This window comes from Cherax quadricarinatus, chromosome 19 (genome assembly GCF_038502225.1).
Source record: "Cherax quadricarinatus isolate ZL_2023a chromosome 19, ASM3850222v1, whole genome shotgun sequence".
Lineage (NCBI taxonomy): Eukaryota > Metazoa > Arthropoda > Malacostraca > Decapoda > Parastacidae > Cherax > Cherax quadricarinatus.
The window spans coordinates 25,386,570-25,401,853 of NC_091310.1; the positions used below are offsets into that span (position 1 = coordinate 25,386,570).

The 15,284-nt window shown below is 39.5% G+C and overlaps 1 protein-coding gene across 4 annotated transcripts in view; it reads left to right on the forward strand.

Moving 5' to 3' along the window:
• Positions 1 to 15,284, forward strand: part of Usp32 (Ubiquitin specific protease 32) — a 290,375-nt gene that overhangs the window by 141,689 nt on the left and 133,402 nt on the right. For all 4 annotated transcript variants that reach the window (XM_070086560.1, XM_070086561.1, XM_070086563.1 and 1 more), the window contains one exon: positions 2,448 to 2,621. In XM_070086560.1, coding sequence (XP_069942661.1) covers positions 2,448 to 2,621 — 174 coding nt within the window. The remainder of the gene's footprint in view (positions 1 to 2,447; positions 2,622 to 15,284) is intronic.

Genomic DNA, 15,284 nt, shown 5'->3' on the forward strand with positions numbered 1-15,284 from the left:
ATGTTTGTGTGCTTATTGTGTTGTATACAACGAGTGTATATGTGTACATTGCACCTTACTTTGGTCTCACAGGCCACATAGGTTATGTGAAAAAATAAAATAGTGAAAAAAACAACAAACCTTCAAATACAAGTAAACCAAAGTTTACCGGGTGAGCGGCAGTTGCCGGTGTTGCCATACGCGGCTCATTTTCTGAAACTTCACACCTCTATATCTCGGTAAGTACTGGTGGCAAAAAATTTTTTTTTGGACTAAAACACTCAGAAAAATATTCTTAACATTTTCATAAGAAAAAATAATTTTTTTTTTTCAAATATTTTGCGACAGAATGACAGTTTCAGAAAGGGGCCTGCGACAGTCAAAGGGTTAAATGAAGAATGAATATAATTGAAGACCTCTGTATTAGCTAGACGCCATAAGGCAAAGTGCTGTAAAGCAGAGCCTGCCTGTGTTTGGCTTTCTCGTTATCTATGAACAAATTATTTTAATTGTAGTTCCATGTTGATACCACCCTTATTCTACACACTGCCACATTTTTTTCTAACACTGGCCATCTCCCACCGAGGCAGAGCGGCCTGAAAAAGAAGAAACGCTTTCATAATATTTTTTTTTTTTAATGAATGGCCATATCCCACCAAGGCAGGGTGACCTAAAAAGAAAAACTTTAGTTTTTCTTTTTAAATTTAGTAATTTATACAGGAGAAGGGGTTACTATCCCCTTGCTCCTAGCATTTTAGTCACCTCTTACACATGCATGGAAGGATTCTTCTCTACTTACAAAGGAAGGCTTCTCCACTTTCCCATGGAGATGAAAAGAAATAAAACAAAACTATTAAGAAAATACAAAAAAACTCGGATGAGCGTGTGTATATGTGTAAATACCTGTGTTGTGTGACTGAAGTGTAAGTAGATGTAGCTGATGTACCTATTATCTTGCATTTTAATAAATTAGACAGAAAAAATAGCAGCAATCCTACTATTGTGTAAAACAGTTACAGGCTTCCATTTCATACTCATTTTACAGGATGGTAATACCTTCCTGGGTAGCTGCTGTCTACCAACCTACTACCTAATAGGCAAGAAAATCTGTAAGAAAATCTATCCATGACTTGGGTGGTTGTGAATTTTCCTGGCTAGGTTTGTTCCTGTAGTTGAGAAGAAATATTTAGTTCATTTACTATTTCAGTGATTTGCATAGGAGGTTCATTATGTTTTTTTTTTTTTTTCTCCCAACAAACCGGCCGTATCCCACCGAGGCAGGGTGGCCCAAAAACAAAAACAAAAGTTTCTCTTTTCAAATTTAGTAATTTATACAGGGGAAGGGGTTACTAGCTCCTTGCTCCCGGCATTTTAGTCCCCTCTTACAACACGCATGGCTTACCGAGGAAGAATTCTGTTCCACTTCCCCATGGAGATAAGAGGAAATAAACAAGAACTAGAAAGAAAATAGCAGAAAACCCAGAGGGGTATGTATATATATGCTTGTACATGTATGTGTAGTGTGACCAAAGTGTAAGTAGAAGTAGCAAGACGTACCTGAAATCTTGCATGTTTATGAGACAGAAAAAAGGACACCAGCAATCCTACCATCATGTAAAACAATTACAGGCTTTCATTTTACACTCGGTTGGCAGGACAGTAGTACCTCCCTGGGCGGTTGCTGTCTACCAACCTACTACCTAGGTCATTATGTATATGTAGTAGAATTTCTTTTGTTAGTCACTTTACTGGAGCCCAGTATATGAGAAAATGGTTTTATAGGAATTTTTATATCTTCGGTTTCATTAAATTTGTTAACATAGAGTTGTTTTGATTTCTTTATAGTTCATTTAGTGCTAAATGTTTATTTTTTTTGCTAGTTCTTTTGTTATGAAGCCTGGTCTGTACTTTTTCATAACTTTGCTTTTTTGTGCCTGGATCTGAGGATGCTGTCAGCCTTGGGCTATTGAGTCTTTGTTGAGATCATTTGGGTTTTTAGGGAGTCATTGCTTATTGTAGAGGCTTTGAATGTTTTGCAGCAATATTCTGATACACGAGGCAATGTCATGATAGCTGCTAAATTCACTTTGCCATTCAGTGTTTCTGATTCCTATAATAAGGTTATTCACTGATGCCTCGTCATTGAATGTACTATTGTTTGTTTCTCTTGGTTATTTGAGATGTTGGTGATTAGAACGGTGTGATAATGATCAGTTGATCTGTCCGTAATAATTCCTGCTTCATGAGAAGCTAATATATTGATCCAGATACAATCTGTTGATTTGTTGTTGATCTGTTGTAGTCAAAACATAAATGCAATCTTATCACCAGAAGATATTGGGTTCCAGAAAGGATTCAGGTTTCATCCAGGCACTCGTCTTTGGTAAATATCATTTACAAAAACAATTTTGTTAGAAAATCTAATATTTTCTAAATTATAAATGTTTTATAAGATTATTTTTCAACAGTGGACAATAGGAAAGTACAGTGGCAACTTCACTGGATTTCAGCAGCATGACTCCCAAGAGCTGCTTGCCTTCCTCCTTGATGGTTTACATGAAGACCTAAATAGAGTTCATAACAAGCCATATATTGAACTCAAGGATTCAGAGGGACGTCCTGATACACTTGTTGCGCAAGAGGTGAGTTTTTTGCACCTGCTCTTAGCATGCAGCAGTGCCCAGTGGCCCTCAAGGGTTAAGTACTTTTTGTGGTTTTTTTTTTTTCCCAACAAGTCAGCCATCTCCCACCTAGGCAGAGTGACCCAAAAACAAAGAAAATCCCAAAAAAGAAAATACTGTCATCATCATTCAACACTTTCACCTCACTCACACATAATCACTGTTTTTGCAGAGGTGCTCAGAACACAACAGTTTAGAAGCATATACGTATAAAGATACACAACATATCCCTCCAAACTGCTAATATCCCAAAACCCCTCCTTTAGAGTGCAGGCATTGTACTTCCCATTTCCAGGACTCAAGTCCGGCTATATAAAAATAACCGGTTTCCCTGAATCCCTTCACTAAATATTACCCTGCTCACACTCCAATAGATCGTCAGGTCCCAAATACCATTCGTCTCCATTCACTCCTATCTAACACGCTCATGCACGCCTGCTGGAAGTCCAAGCCCCTCGCCCACAAAACCTCCTTTACCCCCTCCATCCAACCTTTTCGAGGACGACCCCTACCCCGCCTTCCTTCCCCTACAGATTTATACGCTCTCCATGTCATTCTACTTTGATCCATTCTCTCTAAATGACCAAACCACCTCAACAACCCCTCTTCAGCCCTCTGACTAATGCTTTTATTAACTCCACACCTTCTCCTAATTTCCACACTCCGAATTTTCTGCATAATATTTACACCACTCATTTCCCTTAGACAGGACATCTCCACTGCCTCCAACCGCCTCCTTGCTGCTGCATTAACAACCTCAAGCTTCACACCCATATAAGAGTGTTGGTACTACTATACTTTCATACATTCCCTTCTTTGCCTCCGTAGATAATGTTTTTTGTCTCCACATATACCTCAATGCACCACTCACCTTTTTTCCCTCGTCATTTCTATGATTAACCTCATCCTTCATAAATCCATCCGCCGACACGTCAACTCCCAAGTATCTGAAAACATTCACTTCTTCCATACTCCTCCTCCCCAATTTGATATCCAATTTTTCTTTATCTAAATCATTTGATACCCTCATCACCTTACTCTTTTCTATGTTCACTTTCAACTTTCTACCTTTACACACACTCCCAAACTCATCCACTAACCTTTGCAATTTTTCTTTAGAATCTCCCATGAGCACAGTATCATCAGCAAAAAGCAACTGTGTCAATTCCCATTTTGTATTTGATTCCCCATAATTTAATCCCACCCCTCTCCCGAACACCCTAGCATTTACTTCTTTTACAACCCCATCTATAAATATATTAAACAACCATGGTGACATTACACATCCCTGTCTAAGACCTACTTTTACTGGGAAGTAGTCTCCCTCTCTTCTACACACCCTAACCTGAGCCTCACTATCCTCATAAAAACTCTTTACAGCATTTAGTAACTTACCATCTATTCCATATACACCTACCATCCGACTTAAGACCTGCTCGACTTACGGCCACTCGACTTAGGACCGTGTTTTTTATGCCAAATTTCTGAGAAATAAACAAATATTTGTGTTGTACAGTGTTTATCCTAAACCTTACAGTATAAAATACAGTACTAACAGCATAAAAAGTAAAGTAAAACATGAAATGCCAAAATAAAACAACAAAACAAAGTCATTACAAAAATGTTTTGTTGACATTCAGTAGTAAAGTTCGGCTTATGGCCATTTCGACTTACGACCGGTTTCTTGGAACCGAAGTCGGTCATAAGTCGGATGGTAGGTGTACTTGCAACATCTGCCACATTGCTACCCTATCCACTCTATCATATGCCTTTTCTAAATCCATAAATGCAATAAAAACTTCCCTACCTTTATTTAAATACTGTTCACATATATGCCTCAATGTAAACACTTGATCTACACATTCCCTACCCACTCTGAAACCTCCTTGCTCATCCGCAATCCTACAGTCTGTCTTACCTCTAATTCTTTCAGTTATAACCCTACCGTACACTTTTCCTGGTACGCTCAGTAAACTTATTCCTCTATAATTTTTACAATCTCTTTTGTCCCCCTTCCCTTTGTATAAAGGGACTATACATGCTCTCTGCCAATCCCTAGGTACCTTCCCCTTTTTCATTCATTTATTAAACAAAAATACCAACCACTCCAACGCTATATCCCCTCTGCTTTTAACATTTCTGTCATGATCCCATCAGTTCCAGCTGCTTTACCCCTTTCATTCTAGGTAATGCTTCACGCACCTCCCCCACACTCACATCCTGTTCTTCTTCACTCCTAAAAGATGGTATACCTCCCTGGCCAGTGCATGAAATTACCGCTTCCCTTTCTTCGTCAACATTTAAAAGTTCCTCAAAATATTCTTGCCATCTACCCAAAACCTCCATCTCCTCATCTACTAACTCCCCTACTCTGTTTTTAACTGACAAATCCATTCATTCTCTAGGCTTTCTTAACTTGTTTAACTCACTCCAAAATATTTTCTTATTTTCATTAAAATTCCTTGACAGTGCCTCTCCCACTCTATCATCTGCTCTTGTTTTGCACTCTCTTCACCTTTCTTTTACTCTCCATATACTTTACTCTTCTTATAACACTTCTGCTTTGTAAAAACCTCTCATAAGCTAACTTTTTCTCTTTTATCACACCCTTTACTTCTTTCCACCAATCACTCCTCATTCCTCCTGCACCCACTCTCCTATAACCACAAACTTCTGCCCCACATTCTAATACTGCATTTTTAAAACCATTCCAACCCTCTTCAATCCTCCCACTACTCATACTTGCACCTGCCCACCTTTCTGCCAATAGTTGCTTATATCTCACCCGAACTTCCTCCTCCCTTAGTTTATACACTTTCACCTCCCTCTTGCTTGTTGTTGCCATTTTCCTCTTTTCCCACCTACCTCTTACTCTAACTGTAGCTACAACTAAATAATGATCCGATATATCAGTTGCCCCTCTATAAACGTGTACATCCTGGAGCCTACCCATCAACCTTTTATCCACCAATACATAATCTAACAAACTACTTTCATTACGTGCTATATCATACCTTGTATATTTATTTATCCTCTTCTTCATAAAATATGTATTACTTATTACCAAACCTCTTTCTACACATAGCTCAATTAAAGGCTCCCCATTTTCATTTACCCCTGGCACCCTAAAATTACCTTCTACTCCCTCTACAACATTTTTGTCCACTTTAGCATTGAAATTCCCAACCACCATTACTCTCACACTTGGTTCAAAACTCCCCATGCATTCACTCAACATTTCCCAAAATCTCTCTCTCTCCTCTACACTTCTCTCTTCTCCAGGTGCATATACGCTTACTATAACCCACTTTTCACATCCAACCTTTATTTTACTCCACATAATCCTTGAATTAATACATTTGTAGTCCCTCTTTTCCTGCCATAACTTATCCTTCAACATTATTGCTACTCCTTCTTTAGCTCTAACTCTATTTGAAACCCCTGACCTAATCCCATTTATTCCTCTCCACTGAAACTCTCCCACCCCCTTCAGCTTTGTTTCACTTAAAGCCAGGACATCTAGCTTCTTCTCATTCATAACATCCACAATCATCTCTTTCTTATCATTTGCACAACATCCATGCACATTCAGACTTCCCACTTTGACAATTTTCTTCTTATTCTTTTTAGTAATTTTTACAGGAAAAGGGGTTACTAGCCCATTGTTCCCGGCATTTTAGTTGACTTTTACAACACTCATGGCTTACGGAGGAAAGATTCTTATTCCACTTCCCCATGGATATAGAAGGAAAAGTAATAAGACCAAGACTTATTAAGATAAAATCAAAGAAAACTCAGATGAGTGTGTATAAATAAACATGTATGTGTAGTGTGTATGTGTAAATGCAGCAGCGAGGAGATGGTTGGAGGCAGTGGAGATGTCCTGTTTAAGGGCAATGTGTGGTGTAAATATTGTGCAGAAAATTCGGAGTGTGGAAATTAGGAAAAGGTGTGGAGTTAATAAAAGTATTTGTCAGAGGGCAGAAGAGGGGTTGTTGAGGTGGTTTGGTATTTTAGAGAGAATGGATCAAAGTAGAATGACATGGAAAGCATATAAATCTATAGGGGAAGGAAGGCCGGGTAGGGGTCGTCCTCGAAAGGGTTGGAGAGAGGGGGTAAAGGAGGTTTTGTGGGCAAGGGGCTTGGACTTCCAGCAAGCGTGCGTGAGCGAGTTAGATAGGAGTGAATGGAGACGAATGGTACTTGGGACCTGACGATCTGTTGGAGTGTGAGCAGGGTAATATTTAGTGAAGGGATTTAGGGAAACCGGTTATTTTCATATAGTCGGACTTGAGTCCTGGAAATGGGAAGTACAATGCCTGCACTTTAAAGGAGGGGTTTGGGATATTGGCAGTTTGGAGGGATATGTTGTGTATCTTTATATGTGTATGCTTCTAAACTGTTGTATTCTGAACACCTCTGCAAAAACAGTGATAATGTGTGAGTGTGGTGAAAAGTGTTGAATGATGATGAAAGTATTTTCTTTTTGGGGATTTTCTTTCTTTTTTGGGTCACCCTGCCTCGGTGGGAGACGGCCGACTTGTTGAAAAAAAAAAAAAAAGTGTAGTGTGACCTAAGTGTAAGTAGAAGTAGCAAGACATTCCTGTAATCTTGCATATTTATGAGACAGACAAAAGACACCAGCAATCCTACCATCATGTAAAACAATTACAGGCTTACGTTTCACAGTCACTTGGCAGGACGGTAGTACCCACCTGGGTGGTTGCTGTCTACCAACCTACTTATTTATCCTGTTTTTCATAAAATATGTTTTACTTACTACCAAACCTCTTTCTCCACATAGCTCAATTAAAGGCTCCACATTTTCTTTTACCCGTAGCACCCCAAATTTACCCACTACTTCCTCCACAACATTTTTTACCCACTATAGCATTGAAATCCCCAACCACAGGTACTCTCACACTTGGTTCAAAACTCCCCACGCACTCACTCAACATTTCCCAAAATCTCTCTCTCTCTCTCTCTCTCCTCTACACTTCTCTCTTCCCCAGGTGTATAAATGCTTACTATAACCCACTTTTCACATCCAATACTTATTTTACTCCACATAATCCTTGAATTAATACATTTATATTCCTTCTCTTTCTGCCATAACTTATCCTTCAACATTATTACTACTCCTTCTTTAGCTCTAACTCTGTTAGAAACCCCTGACCTAATCCCATTTATTTCTCCCCACTGAAACTCTCCCACCCCCTTCAGCTTTTTCACTTAAAGCCAGGACATCCAGCTTCTTCTCATTCATAACATCTAAAATCATCTCTTATCATTTGCACAATATCCACACACATTCAAACATCCCACTTTGATGGTTTTGTCCTTTTTTTTTGCTTTTTAGTAGGTTATACAGGAAAAGGGGTTACTAGCCCATTGTTCCCGGCATTTTAGTTGACTTTTACAACACGCATGGCTTACGAAGGAAAGATTCTTATTCCACTTCCCAGTGGATATAAAAAGAAAAGCAATAAGAACAAGAACTATTAAACTTATTCCCCTATAATTTGTAGTCTCATTTGTCCCCCTTCCCTTTATATAAAGACATTATACATGCTCTCTGCTAATCCCTAGGTACCTTCCCCTCTTTCATACATTTATTAAACAAAAATACCAACCACTCCAACACTATATCCCTCCCCTGCTTTTAACATTTGTCATGAACCCGTCAGTTCCAGCTGCTTTACCCCCTTTCATTCTACGTAATGCCTCACGCACCTCCCCCACACTCACATCCTGCTCTTCTTCACTCCTAAAAGATGTGATACTTCCCTGGCCAGTGCATGAAATTACCGCCTCCCTTTCTTCATCAACATTTAAAAGTTCTTCAAAATTTTCCCACCATCTACCCAATACCTCCAGCTCCCCATCTACTAACTCCCCTACTCTTTTTTTAACTAACAAATGCATTCATTCCCTAGGTTTTCTTAACTTGTTTATCTCACTCCAAATTTTTTTCTTATTTTCTGCAAAGTTTCTTTTGTGAATATACGTATTGTAATAATAATTAGTATAATTATTGGAACTTATATTGGGTATATAATTAACACACTTAAGCAGCACTAGGATATTTTTGTTAAGCAAGTGTTTTATTCACTTCGAGCTTCTCATTCATACCCTGTTTCATTGACAGTTTTCCTAGTCAGCAAAACATTTGCTTAATAAAAATATTGTAGTGTTAGACATTTGCCTTCATTACATTCTTATAAATTTTAGATACCATCTTTGACTAAAATTTATATTTTAGGTCCCTTACTATATACTTTTTTCACTTATTCTCTGTTTGCTTTATGGATTTTTCTTGAAAACTTTTTTCGTTTGATGTACAGTACATGTTCTTCAGAGGTGCAACTGATTATTGCCTAGTAGAGTAGCAACTAGGAGTGAAAGATTATTACTTAATAGAATAGTAGGTAGAGGAAGTGAAAGATAACATGCAAGAAAGGTGTCGTCAGTAGGAAGAAAGAAAGAAGTGGAAGTGAATAGATTAAAGTAGAAGTTTGTAAAAAAAGAATTTATTGTGAGAATGAGATGAAGAATATATTGTGATGAGGTTGTAATTTAAGAACATAAGTCTCTGAGATGGTAGAAGGATGAGATGAAATTTGTGGTATAGTAGGAAAAGTTTACTTATGAATGGTTTGTATAATGTAAAAATAACAAAGAGGGTGTATTATGTTAAGGAGAGTGGTAGACAGAGTGCAGAACAGTAGGTCAAGTATTGTCTTATTTTTTTATAAGCAAGTTTTAATAGATGAATAAGACAAGGAAACCGAGGTAGCAGATAAGTCTGTCAAAATTCTTAACCCTTTAACTGTGTCCGACCTACTAGTATGCACCATTTTTTTGTACCCACAAATGTACCCCCTGCCAGTATTTTTTTACCTCAGGACAACTCTTTGGGTCTTCTTCCTTCTTTGATGACTTTGATACCTTTGAAGAGTTTTGAGAGTTCATTTACTCTCTGAGCCCGGCCATGGGCCAGGCTCATCTGGTGCTTGCCTGGTCAACCAGGCTGTTGCTGCGGAAGGCCCGCTGGTCCACATATCCATCACAGCCTGGTTGATCTGGCACCTGGTGAAGATACTTGTCCAGTTTCCTCTTGAAGGCTTCTACACTGGCTCCAGCTGTGTTTCTGATATCTTCTGGTAAGATGTTAAATAGTCTGGGACCCCGGATGTTGATACAGTGTTCCCTTGTTGTCCCCACCGCACCCCTGCTCTTCACTGGGTATATTTTACACTTCCTCCCATGTCTCTCGCTCCAGTATGTTGTTATGGCAGTGTGCAGATTTGGGACCAAGCCCTCGAGTACCTTCAGGGTATATATTATCATGTACCTCTCCTCCGCTCCAGTGAATACATGTTCAAGACTAACAGGCATTCCCTGTAGTTTAGGTGCTTTACTGGCTCAATGTTAGCCGTAAACAACCTCTGTATTTGTTCCAGCTCTGATATTTCTCCTGCCTTGAATGGGGCCGTCAACACTGAGCAATATTATAAGTGAGGGAGCACTAGCAATTTGAAGAGTGTCACCATCAGCATTATTTCCCTTGTTTTGAAAGTTCTCAGTACCCACCCCGTCATCTTCCTGGCTGTCGTGATCTTTATCTTGTTATGGTCTTCAAAAGAAAGGTCTGCTGACATAATTATTCCTAGGTCTTTTACGTGTTCCTTACATTCTATTTGGTGACCCTTTGAGTTTTGAGTGCCTCATTCTTTCCATACCTAAGCAGCTGGAACTTACCACCATTGAACATCATGTTGTTCTCCACTGTCCACTGGAAAACCCTGTTTATGTCTTCCTGTACTTTTTCAGTGTCCTCTACCGTAGTGACTTGCATGCTTATTTTAGTGTCATCTGCAAATGATGATACAAAAGTGTGCTGGGTGTTTTTGTGTATGTCTGCTATGAGGATGAGAAACAGCAGAGGTGCCAGGACAGTGCCTTGGGGCACTGAGCTTTTGACCTCGCTGTTGCTGGATTTTGCCCTGTTCACTACTACTTTTTGTGTTCTGTGTGTTAGGAAACCGAAAATCCATCTGCCTACCTTCCCCGTAATGCCCATGGCCTTCATTTTGTGTGCTATCACTCCATGATTGCATTTGTCAAACGCCTTTGCAAAACCTGTGTAAATCACATGTGCGTTTTGGTTGTCTTCCAATGCCTCCGTAATTCTGTCATAATGGTTCAGCAGCTGTGACAAACATGATTGTCCTGCTCTAAAACTATGCTGGTTCGGGTTATGTTGGTTGTGCTGGTCCATGAAATTTGTAATCTGCCATCTCATCACTCTTTCGAAGATTTTTTTGATGTGAGAGGTTAGGGCTACTGGTCTGTAATTCTTAGCTAATACTCTACTACCTCCCTTATGCAAAGGAGCTATGTCTGCACTCTTTAAGGCCTCCGGTATTTCACCTAGATCTAAGCTCTTTCTCCAAAGAATACTGAGGGCTCGTGCTAATGGTACTTTGCACTTCTTTATAAATAGAGCATTCCATGAATCTGGTCTAAGTGCTGAGTGAGTGGGCATGTTTTCCATTTCTTTTTCGAAATCTATGGGATTTGTACTAATGTCAGTTAGTTGGTCTGTGCAGCCTTCTTCTGGAGTGAAAAATATTTCTGCATTTTTACCTTGCTGTCATTTAGTGTATGTAAAGTAAAAGGACACAAGTGCAACTAATGTGACATTTTTATTGTAGCAACATTTCACTCTCCAGGAGCTTTGTCAAGCCATTACAAACAGTATATGGACACAGAGGGTATATATAGGCTCCGAGTGAGGTGCAATGCTAGTCTAGTAGTAGTAGTAATACAATATGGTAAAACAGTTAACTTGCACATGAGTAAAATGATATAAAAGCTATTACTTAGGTAACATAAAAATAGGTTAGACAGATATTTCTATTGGAGACTGGATAGAGAAGGCCTGTTTCAGTGTTCATTCTCTGTAATGTGCTTTGTGTAGTATTAACAGGAGAGACTATGTGATGGCAGGGTTTACTGTTTTCAGGAGGATTCTTGCTAAGACTTCAAAGATGGTGAAGCTGCCTTTGTTTTGTTTAATTGTATTCAAAATAGTGATTAGTGCTGATTCAAGGCACTTGTGTCTGCAGAAATTAGCTTCTTTGACCACTAATTGGGTGTCTTTGAATTTCATGAGATGATTGGTGGAATTTCTGTGTTGTACGCAGGCGTTGTTCAAGTTATCGTTCCTACATGCGTTAATGTGTTCATTGAGGTGGGTGGCGAGGTTTCTTGCTGTTTCACCTACATAAATCTTGTTGCAGCCTCCACAGGGTATAGTGTAAACCCCTGCATTGACTGGTTTGTGGTGCTTTGATTTTGTCCTGGTTAGATCCTTTTTTGAAGTGCTGAAAGTGATGGCGACTCTGGCGTTAGCTTGTGAAAGTGCTTTAGAAACGTTCAGTCCATGTACTGTTTGTAATGGCTTGACAAAGCTCCTGGAGAGCAAAACATTGCCACAGTAAAAATGTCACAGTTGCACTTGTGTCCTTTTACTTTACATGTTGTTGGTAAATCTACCAACATTATTGTCATTTAGTGGGTTGCTGAACACCGACTCATACTATTCTTTTAGGATTTCACTCATTTCATGTTCGTCGTCAGTATACGAATCTCCTCTCAGTAGCGGTCCAATTCTACAGGTAGTTCTTAGCTTGGATTTTGCATAGGAATAGAAATATTTTAGGTTTCTTGCAATATCTTGTATGGCCCTTTGTTCCCTTTGTACTTCTTCTGTGAGGTATGACATCCTAAGTTTTTGCTTTAATTCAGTGATCTCTCTGCTAAGTCTATCTTTCCTCTGTTGTAGCATATTTGTGTTTTTAAGCAGTTCAGTAACCCGTTTCCTTCTGTACCACCTCCTACGCTCTCTCTCTATATCTGACCTTCTGGGTTTCCTCAATGGTACATGTTTTGTACATACTTTGTATGTTTCTGTATTCAGCTTCTCTAGGCACTGGTGGGGATTTAGGGTGCTCATGTTTGATTTCCAGGGTATGTCTGATAGCTCTTGGTTTATTTTTTCCCAGTCAATTCTATGGTTGTTAAAATTAAACTTACTGAACATCTCGCTTCTAACTTTAGTGATGTAGTTTCGCACCCCTGAGTTAATACTAGTTTGAACCTCTATGATGTTATGATCAGAGTATATAGTTTTTGTAACTGTTATGTCTCTGATCAGTTCCTTGTTGTTTGTGAATATCAAATCCAGGGTATTTTCATTTCTAGTGGGATCAGTTACCTGTTGGTTTAAAGAGTACTTTTCACAAAGCCTCATTAGTTCCCTGGTATGTTCCTGTTGAGCCAGGGTGCTTCCCAGAGGTATTTCTGGTATAATATTACGTTGCGCCATCTTCCAGTGTACATAAGGGAGATTGAAATCTCCCTATCTAGCCTATCCAGATAGCTGTCTATCTTATTTAACTGATCTGTGAATTCCTCAGCAGTTGCTGATGGTGGTTTGTATACTAGGATAATTACCAAATTCCTATTTTCAACTTTAATGCCTGGAGTTTCTACTTTATCATTCGTAGAATTCAGCACTTCTGTGCAACAGCAAGTATCTTTTACATAGATTCCTACACCTCCCTGTGACCTATTGATTCTATCACATCTATACATGTTGTAGTTTTCTATCTTTCTCTCTCCGTCCAAAACATCCCTTGTATGTGTTTCTGTAAATGCTCCAAACATGGCATTCGCTTCTGTTAGGAGCCCACTGACATAACTAACTTTGTCATTTTTTATTTGATTTCAAACCCTAAATATTTGCAAATATGAAGCAGGAATTACCATGTGGGATGTTTTGTCTCGCTTTGCATTTCATTAGTACCACTGGTGGTGTACTACCTGGTATGTTCCCTGGCGTACATGCCCCTGGTTTCTCCAGTACTGGCTTCGCATTTGGTTGCTTATTCAGCCTTGATGGGCTGATTCATGGTTTGGTATGCCCCATTTTACTGCCCACCTGTCCTCTCTGTACCATTACCCCCGTTTGTCTCTTCCTTTGTTTTGATATTTTCTCTTTTTGTCTAAAAAAGAATGCTGTTCAATTTCCCTTTCTTTGCTAACTCTGTAGCGCAGCATTCCTTTTATATGGTAGTCTGGGCAGCTCTGGATTGCATTGAAGCATTACACATTACTGGATGGAAGTACCTGCACTCTTTGTTGAAACGACACTTTCCCTTCCTCAACATGTTGGCACATTTTCTGGTGTGTTTATTCCAGCAATCTCTGCCATATAGGCACATACCTTTAGCATAGTGTCTGCAAATGTCCTGACTACTTATATTTATTGATTTTTTTGTTGTTACCAAGTTCTGCCACTTGATCTGAGTTCTCTTGTTCACTTTCTTCTAGGCTAATTTCTTCCTTTTGCTTGTTTTCATTTGTTCCTGCTTTCGCTTTTTCATCCTCCCTTTCCCTTTCCGCTATGTTATGTATCCTCATTTCATTCTTTTCCAACTTGCTCTGTATGACGTTTTCCACTCTTACTTCCACTCCTTAGTTTTCACCTCTATTTGCATTTTCCTCCTTGTTCCTTTTCCCCCTTTTCTTGTTCCTTTTCCCATTTTCCACTCTTTGTATAACTCTGGCAAGCTCCTTAGAAACTTCCTTACCCTTTCTAGATTTTCACTTTCCAGTACCTCTCTTATGCTTAACCAGCTGTCCCTTTCACTGGGGCAAATCCAGAAACGACTTTCTTGTTTTTGGTCATTTGTCATGGTTGCATGAAATTTTGTACATGATATATGTAATGTTTTACCACATATTTCATAATCAATGCCCCTCATGTTTCTCCCAAACAATTTTTCACATATACAACAGCCTTTAACTTTGGGGGCCCAGTCCCTGGACTCATTACGTACCTCTGTAATCTGTAAATACCTTTGTAACTTGTCATGATTGTGACTAGACCTACCTGGAGTTCATTACCTTTGTAAATTGTGAGTTCATTACCTTTGTAAATTGTGAATTCATTACCTTTGTAAATTGTGAGTTCATTACCTCTGTAACTTGCTCAGCTATCAAAACTTTGGAGTCCAGTCCCTGGACCAATTATGTACCTCTGTAATCTTTTGACTACCGCCCACAGGATGGGTATGGGGTGCATAATAAACATATTAAACTAAACTTTATTTCATGATTACTTTTAAGCAGGTGTATGTGGTGGATGGTGTATTTATTATGTGTGGCTGGGTGGTGGGGTGGCTGGTAGGTGGGGGGTGCTGGGCGGTGGGTATCCTTGGGTAGAGGGTAGGGACGATAGGAGGGGGCTGTGCGGTGGGGTGGTAAGCTGGGAGAGAGGGGTCTGTGGAAAGAAGGTGAGGGCGTGAGGAGGGGGGCCGGGGGGGGGGTGGGATTGTTGGTTGGGTGGTGTAGGATCCTGGGAATGGGGTGGGGGTACGAGGTGGGGGCTGGGATATGGGGTGTGGGTGGCACTTGCGCATTTGTTCCCATACAATTACATCATAGTTTTACACTACACTCGGGATTAAAAGGATTAACTCTTATCCACAAGTTCAGTTTACTATATCACTGCCTATTTATATCCTTTTTTCCTTGTTATAACACTTGTACAAT